The following is a 13734-nucleotide window of genomic DNA, read 5'->3' as shown; positions in this document are numbered from 1 at the left end:
TGAGCCACTGCATCTGGCCTGGATAAGCAAACTTTCTAGGTAACCAAAGCTTTATCAGATTCTGAAACGTTACTAATTTAATGATTCTTTTCCTCAAATGTATTCTATAGTTTTTTATCCTTGTATGAAATATACTGAATATGAATTAACTGTGTACTTGAAGATTAAATTGTATAATTATAGTAGTAAATTTTGGGAGGTGTCTATGTTCTAGGCACTATTGTAGTGCTTTATGTATATTAAAATTAATTTGTTATTCATAACAGTCTTCTCAAGGTAGATACTTTTATATTCCCATCATACAGTTGAGCAAACTAGGGTACAGAGAGGTTAAGTAACCTGCTCAAGAATACATGGCTAATAATGAAATGTTAGTAATATTTTGAAAGCTCTATTTCTGCATCATTATTAGAGCCATAGGCATCTCCTTATCAATTTGTATCTTAAAAAGAAATCTCACTGGCACTTTTTTAATGGGGTTTAAAGAAAAAAATTGCTCTACTGTTTTAAGAATCCCCACCTCTCTCACAACCAACGACTGATCTGCTTTTTGTCACTGCCAATTACTTTGTGTCCTCTGGTTTTATATAAATTAAGTCATACACTGTATACTTATTTTTTCTAGTTTCTCTCAGCATATTTTGAGATTCATCCATTTTGTCGTGAATCAGTAATTCCTTATGAGTATTAGTTTACGGATTTCTCACAGTTGGTTTATCCGTTCATCTGTTGATGGACAGTTTGACTTGTTTCCCGTTTGGGGCTGTAACAAACAAAACTACATGAACATTGATGTACAAGTCTTTGTATGGATGCATATTTCCTTTTCTCTTGGGTAAATATCCATGAGTGGAACAGCTACATTATATGGTAGAAGTATATTTGACTTTTAAAGGAAATGTGAAACTTTTCTGAAGTAGTTATACCATTTTACATTCCCGCTAGCAGTGTATGAGAGTTTCTATTTTCCTCTATCTTTGCCAACATGTGGTAGGGTATGCCTTTTTAATTTTAGTCATTCTGGTAGTGGTGTAGTGGTATCTCATTATAATTTTAACTTGCATTTTTCTAATAACTAATGATGTTGAACATTTTTCTCATTTGTTTATTTGTTATGTGTGTGTCTTATTTGGTAAAATGTGTGTTCAAATCTTTTGCCCATTTTTTTAGATGGGATCCTTGATTTCTTGTTGTTAAGTTCATATTTTGCATCTTGATATCTGTTCCAGTACAATTAGTTGAAAAGATTATCCCTTCTACACAGCATATCTTTTGCACCTTTGTCAAAAATCAGTTGTCTACATATGTGTGGGTTTACTTCTATATACTTCATTCTGTTCCATGATCTATTTGTATATATTTAACATCATTTTGATTACTCTAGATATATAATACTTTTTGAAATCACACAGTGTTAGATCTCCAACTTTGTTCATTTTCAAAGTTGCTTTTGCTATTGTAGGCCTTTGTATTTCCATATTTTATGTTCATCTCAATTTTTTTTTGTAAACATTAAAACACAGGAAAAGAATTAGAGCATAGATATAAGGGTTATTTTTACTTATGGCATTATATGTAAATTAAAACTATATTGTTTTGAAAAAACTTCCACTGAACAAACATTTTTCTCACCATGTTTACTCTTTTTTAAAAATTTTTATTATTATACTTTAAGTTTTAGGGTACATGTGCACAATGTGTAGGTTTGTTACATATGTATACATGTGCCATGTTAGTGTGATGCACCCATTAACTCATTTAGCATTAGGTATATCTCCTAATGCTACCCCTCCCCCCTGCCCCCACCCCACAACAGTCCACAGTGTGTGATGTTCCCCTTCCTGTGTCCATGTGTTCTCATCGTTCAATTCCCACCTATGAGTGAGAACATGCGGTGCCTGGTTTTTTGTCCTTGGGATAGTTTGCTGAGAATGATGGTTTCCAGCTTCATCTATGTCCCTACAAAGGACATGAACTCATCCTTTTTTATGGCTGCATAGTATTCCATGGTATATATGTGCCACATTTTCTTAATCCAGTCTATCATTTTTGGACATTTGGCTTGGTTTCAAGTGTTTGCTATTGTGAATAGTGCCCCAGTAAACATATGTGTGCATGTGTCTTTATAGGAGCAAGATTTGTAATCCTTTGGCTATATACCCAGTAATGGGATGGCTGGGTCAAATGGTATTTCTAGTTCTAGATCCTTGAGGAATCACCACACTGTCTTCCACATGCTTGAACTAGTTTACTGTCCCACCAACAGTGTAAAAGTGTTCCTATTTCTCCACATCCTCTCCAGCACCTGTTGTTTCCTGACTTTTGAATGATTGCCATTCTAACTGGTGTGAGATGGTATCTCATTATGGTTGTGATTTGCATTTCTCTAATGGCCAGTGATGATGAGCATTTTTTCATGTGTTTTTTGGCTGCATAAATGTCTTCTTTTGAGAAGTGTCTGTTTGTATCTTTTGCCCACTTTTTGATGGGGTTGTTTTTTTCTTGTAAATTTGTTTGAGTTCATTGTAGATTCTGGATATTAGCCCTTTGTCAGATGAGTAGGTTGCAAAAATTTTCTCCCATTCTGTAGGTTGCCTGTTCACTCTGATGGTAGTTTCTTTTGCTGTGCAGAAGCTCTTTAGTTTAATTAGATCCCATTTGTCAATTTTGGCTTTTGTTGCGATTGCTTTTGGTGTTTTAGACATGAAGTCCTTGCCCATGCCTGTGTCCTGAATGGTATTGCCTAAGTTTTCTTCTAGGGTTTTTATGGTTTTAGGTCTAACATTTAAGTCTTTAATCCATCTTGAATTAATTTTTGTATAAGGTATAAGGAAGGGATCCAGTTTCAGCTTTCTACATATGGCTAGCCAGTTTTCCCAGCACCATTTATTAAATAGGGAATCCTTTCCCCATTGCTTGTTTTTGTCAGGTTTGTCAAAGATCATATAGTTGTAGATACATGGCATTATTTCTGAGGGCTCCGTTCTGTTCCATTGGTCTATATCTCTGTTTTGGTACCAGTACCGTGCTGTTTTGGTTACTATAGCCTTATAGTATAGTTTGAACTCAGGTAGTGTGATGCCTCCAGCTTTGTTCTTTTGGCTTAGGATTGTCTTGGCAATGCAGGCTCTTTTTTGGTTCCATATGAACTTTAAAGTAGTTTTTTCCAATTCTGTGAAGAAAGTCATTGGTAGCTTGATGGGGATGGCATTGAATCTATAAATTACCTTGAGCAGTATGGCTATTTTCAAGATATTGATTCTTCCTATCCATGAGCATGGAAAGTTCTTCCATTTGTTTGTATCCTCTTTTATTTCATTGGGCAGTGCTTTGTAGTTCTCCTTGAAGAGGTCCTTCACATCCCTTGTAAGTTGGATTCCTAGGTATTTTATTCTCTTTGAAGCAATTGTGAATGGGAGTTCACTCATGATTTGGCTCTGTGTTTGTCTGTTATTGGTGTATAAGAATGCTTGTGATTTTTGCACATTGATTTTGTATCCTGAGACTTTGCTGAAGTTGCTTATCAGCTTAAGGAGATTTTGGGCTGATACGATGGGGTTTTCTAGATATACAATCATGTCATCTGCAAACAGGGACAATTTGACTTCCTCTTTTCCTAATTGAATGCCCTTTATTCCCTTCTCCTGCCTGATTGCCCTGGGCAGAAACTCCAACACTATGTTGAATAGGAGTGGTGAGAGAGGGCATCCCTGTCTTGTGCCAGTTTTCAAAGGGAATGCTTCCAGTTTTTGTCCATCCAGTATAATATTGGCTGTGGGTTTGTCATAGATAGCTCTTATTATTTTGAGATACATCCCATCGATACCTAATTTATTGAGAGGTTTTAGCATGAAGGGTTGTTCAATTTTGTCAAAGGCCTTTTCTGTATCTATTGAGATAATCATGTGGTTTTTGTCTTTGGTTTTGTTTATATGCTGGATTACATTTATTGATTTTCGTATGTTGAACCAGCCTTGCATCCCAGGGATGAAGCCCACTTGATCATGGTGGATAAGCTTTTTGATGTGCTGCTGGATTCAGTTTGCCAGTATTTTATTGAGGATTTTTGCTTCAATGGTCATCAAGGATATTGGTCTAAAATTTTCTTTTTTTGTTGTGTCTATGCCAGGCTTTGATATCAGGATGATGCTGGCGTCATCAAATGAGTTAGGGAAGATTCCCTCTTTTTCTATTGATTGGAATAGTTTCAGAAGGAATGGTACCATCTCCTCCTTGTACCTCTGGTAGAATTCAGCTGTGAATCCATCTGGTTCTGGACTTTTTTTGGTTGGTAAGCTATTAATTATTGCCTCAATTTCGGAGCCTGTTATTGGTCTATTCAGCGATTCAACTTCTTCCTGGTTTAGTCTTGGGAAGGTGTAGGGTGTATGTGTCCAGGAACTTATCCATTTCTTCTAGATTTTCTAGTTTATTTGTGTAGAGGTGTTTATAGTATTCTCTGATGGTAGTTTGTATTTCTGTGGGATTGGTGGTGATATCCCCTTTGTCATTTTTTACTGCGTCTATTTGACTCTTCTCCGTTTTCTTCTTTATTAGTCTTGCTAGCGGTCTATCAATTTTGTTGATCTTTCCAAAACACCAGCTCCTGCAGTCATTGATTTTTTTTAAGGTTTTTTTGTGTCTCTATTTCCTTCAGTTTTGCTCTGATCTTAGTTATTTCTTACCTTCTGCTAGCTTTTGAATGTGTTTGCTCTTGCTTCTCTAGTTCTTTTAATTGTGATGTTAAGGTGTCAATTTTAGATCTTTCCTGCTTTCTCTTGTGGGCATTTAGTGCTATAAATTTCCCTTTACGCACTGCTTTGAATGTGTCCCAGAGATTCTGGTATGTTGTGTCTTTGTTCTCGTTGGTTTCAAAGAACATCTTTATTTCTGCCTTCATTTCCCAGGAGCAGGTTGTTCAGTTTCCATGTAGTTGAGTGGTTTTGAGTGAGTTTCTTAATCCTGAGTTCTAGTTTGATTGCACTATGGTCTGAGAGACAGTTCGTTATAATTTCTGTTCTTTTACGTTTGCTGAGGAGTGCCTTACTTCAAACTATGTGGTCAGTTTTGGAATAGGTGTGGTGTGTTGCTGAAAAGAATGTATATTCTGTTGATTTAGGGTGGAGAGTTCTGTAGATGTCTATTAGGTCTGCTTGGTGCAGTGCTAAGTTCAATTCCTGGATATTCTTGTTAACTTTCTGTCTCTTTGATCTGTCTAATGGTGACAGTGGGGTGTTAAAGTCTCCCATTATTATTGTGTGGGAGTCTAAGTCTCTTTGTAGGTCAGTAAGGACTTGCTTTATGAATCTGGGTGCTCCTGTATTGGGTGCATATATATTTAGGATAGTTAGCTCTTCTTGTTGAATGGATCCCTTTAGCATTATGTAATGGCCTTCTTTGTCTCTTTTGATCTTTGTTGGTTTAAAGTCTGTTTTATCCGAGAGTAGGATTGCAATCCCTGCCTTTTTTTGTTTTCCATTTGCTTGGTAGATCTTCCTCCATCCCCTTATTTTGAGCCTATGTGTGTCTCTGCACATGAGATGGGTTTCCTGAATACAGCACACTGATGGGTCTTGAGTCTTTATCCAATTTGCCAGTCTGTGTCTTTTAATTGGAGCATTTAGCCCATTTACATTTAAGGTTAATATTGTTATGTGTGAATTTCATCCTGTCATTATGATGTTAGCTGGTTATTTTGCTTGTTAGTTGATGCAGTTTCTTCCTAGCCTTGATGGTCTTTGCAATTTGGCATGTTTTTGCAGTGGCTGGTACCAGTTTTTCCTTTCCACGTTTAGTGCTTCTTTCAGGAGCTCTTTTAAGGCAGGCCTGGTGGGGACAAAATCTCTCAGCATTTGCCTATGTGTAAAGGATTTTATTTCTCTTTCACTTATGAAGCTTAGTTTGGCTGGATATGAAATTCTGGGTTGAAAATTCTTTTCTTTAAGAATGTTGAATATTGGCCCCCACTTTCTTCTGGCTTGTCGAGTTTCTGCCAAGAGATCGGCTGTTAATCTGATGGGCTTCTCTTTGTGGGTAACCCGACCTTTCTCTGTGGCTGCCCTTAACATTTTTTCCTTCATTTCAACTTTGCTGAATCTGACAATTATGTGTCTTGGAGTTGCTCTTCTCAAGGAGTATCTTTGTGGCGTTCTCTGTATTTCCTGAATTTGAATGTTGGCCTGCCTTGCTAGATTGGGGAAGTTCTCCTGGATAATATCCTGCAGAGTGTTTTCCAACTTGGTTTCATTCTCCCCATCACTTTCAGGTCAGGTACACCAATCAGACATAGATTTTGTCTTTTCATATAGTCCTATATTTCTTCGAGGCTTTGTTCATTTCTTTTTATTCTTTTTTCTCTAAACTTCTCTTCTCGCTTCATTTCATTCATTTCGTCTTCCATCGCTGATACCCTTTCTTCCAGTTGATCGCATCGGCTACTGAGGCTTGCGCATTCGTCACGTAGTTCTTGTGCCATGGGTTTCAGCTCCATCAGGTCCTTTAAGGACTTCTCTCCATTGGTTATTCTAGTTAGCCATTCATCTAATTTTTTTTCAAAGTTTTTAACTTCTTTGCCATTGGTTTGCACATCCTGCTTTAGCTCCAAGTAGTTTGATTTTCTGAAGCCTTCTTTCAACTCGTCAAAGTCATTTTCCATCAAGCTTTGTTACATTGTTTGTGAGGAGCTGCGTTCCTTTGGAGGAGAAGAGGCACTCTGATTTTTAGAGTTTCCAGTTTTTCTGCTCTGTTTTTTCCCCGTCTTTGTGGTTTTATCTACCTTTGGTCTTTGATGATGGTGATGTACAGATGGGGTTTTGTTGTGGATGTCCTTTCTGTTTGTTAGTTTTCCCTCTAACAGTCAGGACCCTCAGCTGCAGGTCTGTTGGAGTTTGCTGGAGGTCCGCTCCAGACCCTGTTTGCCTGGGTATCAGCAGCGGTGGCTGCAGAACAGTGGATATTGGTGAACCTCAAATGCTGCTGCCTGATCGTTGCTCTGGAAATTTTGTCTCAGAGGAGTACCCGGCCGTGTGAGGTGTTAGTCTGTCCCTACTGTGGGGTGCCCCCCAGTTATGCTACTCAGGGGTCAGGGACCCACTTGAGGAGGCAGTCTGCCGGTTCTCAGATCTCAAGCTGCGTGCTGGGAGAGCCACTACCCTCTTCAAAGCTGTCAGACAGGGACATTTAAGTCTGCAGAGGTTACTGCTGCCTTTTGTTTGTCTGTGCCCTGCCCCCAGAGGTGGAGACTACTGAAGAAGGCGGGCCTCCTTGAGCTGTGGTGGGCTCCACCGAGTTCAACTTCCAGGCTGCTTTGTTTACCTACTCAAGCCTCGGGAATCGCGGGCGCCCCTCCCCCAGCCTCGCTGCCATCTTGCAGTTTGATCTCAGACTGCTGTGCTAGCAATGAGCGAGGCTCCGTGGGCATAGGACCCTCCGAGCCAGGTGCGGGATATAATCTCCTGGTATGCCATTTGTTAACCCTGTTGGAAGAGCACAGTATTAGGGTGGGAGTGACTCGATTTTCCTGGTGCCATCTGTCACCCCTTTCTTTGACTAGGAAAGGGAATTCCCTGACACCTTGCGCTTCCCAGGTGAGGTGATGCCTTGCCCTGCTTCGGCTCACGCACAGTGCGCTGCACCCACTGTCCGGCACACCCCGGTGAGATGAACCCGGCATCTCAGTTGTAAATGCAGAAATCACCCGTCTTCTGCGTTGCTCACGCTGGGAGCTGTAGACTGGAGCTGTTCCTATTCGGCCATCTTGGCTCCACCCCCCCCATCTCATCAATTTATACAGAAATGTCTGCTGGGAGTTTGATTGGGATTACATTGAATCTTTGGATCCATTTGGGGAGAGTTGCTATCTTAGCAATATAAACAAGATGTATTTCTCCATTTAAGTATTTTTACTTTCAGCACTGTTTTCTAGTTATCAGTGTACAAGTATTTCATCTCTTTTGCCAGATTTATCCATAAGTATCTCACAACTTTAATGTTACTGATTTTTTTCATTTTCTAATTGTTCTTATTAGTATGTAAAAATGCAGTTGATTTTTCTATATTTGTCTTGTGTCCAGCAGTCATACTAAACTCACTTATTATAGTTAATTCCATTGGGAGTCCTATGCAAATGACCATATCAAAAACAGTTTTACTTTTTCTCCCCAATTTATATACCTTTTCTTTTTTCTTGTCTGAATTTACTGCCTAGAGTCTAGACAGTGTTGAATATGATGAAGGCATTCAGTCTTTTACCATTAAGAATGATGTTATAAATATTTTATAAATCTCTTTCATCAAGTTATGGAAGTTTCCCATTTCTTCCTAATTTACTGAGAATTTTTAATCAGGAATGGATGTTGAATTTTGTCTAATGCTTTTAATGCAATGTATTCAGACTGTCATGGTTTTCCTTTTTTAGTTCATTAATAAGGTAAATTACATTTATTTAATTTTGTTAAACCCCAACCCTGCATTCTTGGATAAACCTCATTTGGTTGTGATGTTTTTTTTTATAATGTTGAATTTAATTTGCTATAATTTTGTTTAGAATATGTTAATGAGGGAAGGAGAACTACAAACCACTGCTCAAGGAAATAAAAGAGGATACAAACAAATGGAAGAACATTCCATGCTCATGGGTAGGAAGAATCAATATCGTGAAAATGGCCATACTGCCCAAGGTAATTTACAGATTCAATGCCATCCCCATCAAGCCACCAATGACTTTCTTCACAGAATTGGAAAAAACTACTTTAAAGTTCATATGGAACCAAAAAAGAGCCTGCATCGCCAAGTCAATCCTAAGCCAGAAGAACAAAGCTGGAGGCATCACGCTACCTGACTTCAAACTATACTACAAGGCTACAGTAACCAAAACAGCATGGTACTGGTACCAAAACAGAGATGTAGATCAATGGAACAGAACAGAGCCCTCAGAAATAACGCCGCATACCTACAACTATCTGATCTTTGACAAACCTGAGAAAAACAAGCAATGGGGAAAGGATTCCCTATTTAATAAATGGTGCTGGGAAAACTGGCTAGCCATATGTAGAAAGCTGAAACTGGATCCCTTCCTTACACCTTATACAAAAATCAATTCAAGATGGATTAAAGATTTAAACGTTAGACCTAAAACCATAAAAACCCTAGAAGAAAACCTAGGCATTACCATTCAGGACATAGGCATGGGCAAGGACTTCATGTCCAAAACACCAAAAGCAATGGCAACAAAAGCCAAAATTGACAAATGGGATCTAATTAAACTAAAGAGCTTCTCCACAGCAAAAGAAACTACCATCAGAGTGAACAGGCAACCTACAGAATGGGAGAAAATTTTTGCAACCTACTCATCTGACAAAGGGCTAATATCCAGAATCTACAATGAACTCAAACAAATTTACAAGAAAAAAACAAACAACCCCATCAAAAAGTGGGCGAAGGACATGAACAGACACTTCTCAAAAGAAGACATTTATGCAGCCAAAAAACACATGAGAAAATGCTCATCATCACTGGCCATCAGAGAAATGCAAATCAAAACCACTATGAGATATCATCTCACACCAGTTAGAATGGCGATCATTAAAAAGTCAGGAAACAACAGGTGCTGGAGAGGATGTGGAGAAATAGGAACACTTTTACACTGTTGGTGGGACTGTAAACTAGTTCAACCATTGTGGAAGTCAGTGTGGCAATTCCTCAGGGATCTAGAACTAGAAATACCATTTGACCCAGCCATCCCATTACTGGGTATATACCCCAATGACTATAAATCATGCTGCTATAAAGACACATGCACACGTATGTTTATTGCGGCATTATTCACAATAGCAAAAACTTGGAACCAACCCAAATGTCCAACAATGATAGACTGGATTAAGAAAATGTGGCACATATACACCATGGAATAGTATGCAGCCATAAAAAAGGATGAGTTCATGTCCTTTGTAGGGACATGGATGAAATTGGAAATCATCATTCTCAGTAAACTATCGCAAGAACAAAAAACCAAACACCGCATATTCTCACTCATAGGTGGGAATTGAACAATGAGATCACATGGACACATGAAGGGGAATATCACACTCTGGGGACTGTGGTGGGGTGGGGGGAGGGGGGAGGGATAGCACTGGGAGATATACCTAAGGCTAGATGACGAGTTAGTGGGTGCAGCGCACCAGCATGGCACATGTATACATATGTAGCTAACCTGCACAATGTGCACATGTACCCTAAAACTTAAAGTATAATAATAAAAAAAAAAAGAATATGTTAATGTGGGATCTTGGGCTGTAGTTATAATGTCTTTGTCTGGTTTTGTTATGAGGCCTCATAAAATGAGTTAGGAAGTGGTTCCGTCTCTTTGGTTTTCTGGAAGAGTCTGTATTCAACTGATATTATTAATTTCTTAAAGAGTTGGTAGAATTTACCAGTGATGCTGTCTCAGCCTAGAATTTTCTTTGTGGAAAGGATTTGAATTGGAATTATAATTTCTTTAACAGACATTGGCTTTTCAGGGTACAGATTTCTTTTCAGTGAACTTTGGTGGTTTGTGTTTATCAAGGAATTTGTCCGTCTCATCCAAGTTGTTAAAATTATTGTCATATTAATAATGTGACCTCATTATTTTTTTAATACCTCTAGAATTTGTAGTGATATCACCTCTTTGATTTCTGTTAGTGGCTCTTTTTTGCCTGATCAGTGTGACCAGAAATATGTCAGTTTTAGTGATCTTCTAAAACAATAACAAAAGAACCCCAGATTTTTATTCATTGATTTTATTTTTCTGTTTTCTATTTGATTGATTGCCACTCTGATCTCTGTTATTTGCATTCTTCCCCACCCTCCACCACTTGCTTTGGATTTCGTTTGCTCTAGTTTAATTTGCTTCTAGTTTAAGGTAGAAGCTTGTCATTGATTTGAGATTTTCCTTTTTTTCTAATATAAGTATTTTAAGGCTGTAAATTTCCTCTTTAGTACTGCTTTAGCAGCATCCCACAAATTTTGGTATGATGTATTTTTAAAATTTCCTTTTTTCTCCTTTGATTCATGGGTTATTTAGAAGTATGCAGTTAAGCTTCAAAATATTTGTGGGCTTTCCAGAATTTTTTTTATTTGTTTCTAGTTTTGTTCTATTGGGATCAGGAAACATATATTATACACATTTTATTTTTATACACGGTATAAATCCCAGCATACACTGCTATTATTCTTGTTTTAAAGCCTGTTATCTTTTAAAGAAATTTAAGTGAAGCAAATGAAATTTGAATTTAATTAAATATTTTTTTTCTGACTCTTACCCCTGTCATGCGGAGACTCTGTTTATATGTATATTGGGCTACATGAAGTTGTTCCTCAATTCACTGATTCTGTTTCTGTTTTATTTTGGGTTTGTGTGTGTGTGTGTGTGTTTCATTATGGATAATTTTTATTGCTGTGCTTTTCTGATCAATGTCTAACCTGTCATTCATCCAGCCAATGTCTTTTTCATCTCAGATATTTTAGTATTTCTGTTTCTAGAGTTTTGTTTGAGTTTTCTATATTGCCTAACCTTTGGAACATACAGAATATAGTTCACATATGGAACATTATGAAATATAGCAAAAGATTTTAATGTCCTTTTGTGCTAATTTTAACATCTGATTGAGTTATGCATTGTTTTGATTGGTTGATTTTTCATTATGTCTCATGTTTGTCTTACTCTTCCTGGACTCTTCAGCTTCTTCTCAACTCTGGAAGTCTGCCAGGCTTTGTCTTAGTGCCCCTTCTAAGTGTGCTGACCCAGAAATTCTCACAAGGCAGTAAGCTGGGTAAGAGTAGGAGGGTCACTTCAGTTGTTTCTTATCTCTCAAGGATGACTGGCCTTCATTGCTTGATGCCAGTGTTTTGAAAAGTATTTCATAGATTTTGTCTGTTTTTGTTGTTGTTGTTATTCTTGTTTTTTTATGTGTGAAACCTTTGTTATGATTTGATTTGAAGCCATTTTCCTTTTGCTTCCGTACTCTCCATATTGCAAGAACATAAAATTGCACATAAAGAATTAGAAAGATGATGTTATCTGAAGAATTTTCACCCTTTTGTTTTTGTATCTTACAGTGTTGAAACTCTAGTTTCAAATACATTATAAAATAGTAAAGTTAATGGTCAAAAAGAAAGCAAACCACCTGGTTTTGCTGAAGAAACTAAGTATTTTCTTGGTCATTCCTTTGAAAAACAGGAAGCCAGAATTAGAAAGAAATTTGAAACCTTGGATAATTTCTTTGTTTTCTTTGGTTCTACTTTGAGTACATGCCCACCTCCCTCTAAAATGATAGGAATTCAGTATTACTGTAAAGTAGTTTGGGCAAAACACTGCCACTTCACTCTGTTATGCGTAAAAATGTTTGGCTGGAAACAGCTAAATATAATATTTTATACTTACAGAAATGTAAAATGGTTGTTTGAACTTCACAAATGTATGTATGTCATGACACAGATGTATGTCATGATCATGTAATAGCACTGTTTTTAATACAATTTCTTTTTTTTTTTTTTTTTTTTTTTTTGAGACGGAGTCTGGCTCTGTCGCCCAGGGGGGAGTGCAGTGGCGCGATCTTAGCTCACTGCGAGCTCCGCCTTCTGGGTTCACACCATTCTCCTGCCTCAGCCTCCTGAGTAGCTGGGATTACAGGCGCCTGCCACCACACCCAGCTAATTTTTTTGTATTTTTTTAGTAGAGACAGGGTTTCACCACGTTAGCCAGAATGGTCTTGATCTCCTGACCTCGTGATCTGCCCGCCTTGGCCTCCCAAAGTACTGGGATTACAGGTGTGAGCCACCGCGCTCGGCCTACAATTTGTTTTTAAAAAATATTTTGTTAACTTAGAAAAATGAACTAGCTGATATTCAAATTTTGGAAATTAAAGGTTTGCTCTGTTTTATGTCTGTATCTGGGGCTATATTTTGTAGTAAATCAGAGACCAAAAGATTGTTTTTGAAATATATAAATATGCTGTTCTGAAGTTAATACTGTGTAAATTTTGAGTAGAGTAAGCATTTTGTCTTAAAGGTGTAATAAAGCCATAAAGTGGCATTGTTGCTTTATAAACTTAGAATAATAATTTGCCATATTAGTGCAGAGTTCAAAAAGTACTATATATTTTGCAAAATAGTCACTTACTCATTATTGAATAATGCAGTTACTTGAGAGTATGCATGTCTAGAATACTTTATGAAGTACTGATTTCACTGAAATATTTTGAAATCTGTAAAAACCCTTTTTTTCAACATGGGTTATATCAAAAAGTCGCTTCTACTTGCATAATTAGGCTATAATTCTCCAAGGGAGGGTATTGGAGAATAAAATTTTTTTCTAAGTAAGAATTTATAAAATTAAAATTCAGGGTTACAGTTATAGCCTTACTCTTTAATTCATGATTAATAAAATTTCTCTTTCAGACGGCAAATGGATACATCTTGTTTTTTCATATTACATCTACAAGAGGGGACAAGTACCTTTATGAACCAGTGTATCCCAAGTAAGTTTGTTGCCTTTCATTCTTTTAATATGTGATTTGCGTACTTTATATTCAGAAAAACATTACAGTTTTGAGTTGTCTGTAGTGAGTCAGCATTTCCCAAATAGTATTTAAAAAATTACCAGGTCTTTGAACTGTCATTTCTTGAATAAAGAATTCTTTAAGTCTGGGAATCTTGATGATAAACTATATCAAGACTATTTTCTTGGGCATTCAG

The 13734-nt window shown here is 37.3% G+C and overlaps 1 protein-coding gene across 6 annotated transcripts in view; it reads left to right on the top strand.

The window, feature by feature from the left end:
• Positions 1–13734, top strand: part of RIC1 (RIC1 homolog, RAB6A GEF complex partner 1) — a 147999-nt gene that overhangs the window by 47909 nt on the left and 86356 nt on the right. For all 6 annotated transcript variants that reach the window (XM_055092177.2, XM_063594494.1, XM_008977015.4 and 3 more), the window contains exon 3: positions 13438–13517. In XM_055092177.2, the coding sequence (XP_054948152.1) occupies positions 13438–13517 (80 nt within the window). The remainder of the gene's footprint in view (positions 1–13437; positions 13518–13734) is intronic.

This window comes from Pan paniscus, chromosome 11 (assembly GCF_029289425.2).
Source record: "Pan paniscus chromosome 11, NHGRI_mPanPan1-v2.0_pri, whole genome shotgun sequence".
NCBI classification, from domain to species: Eukaryota; Metazoa; Chordata; class Mammalia; order Primates; family Hominidae; genus Pan; species Pan paniscus.
This window is presented reverse-complemented; position numbering and strand designations above follow the sequence as displayed.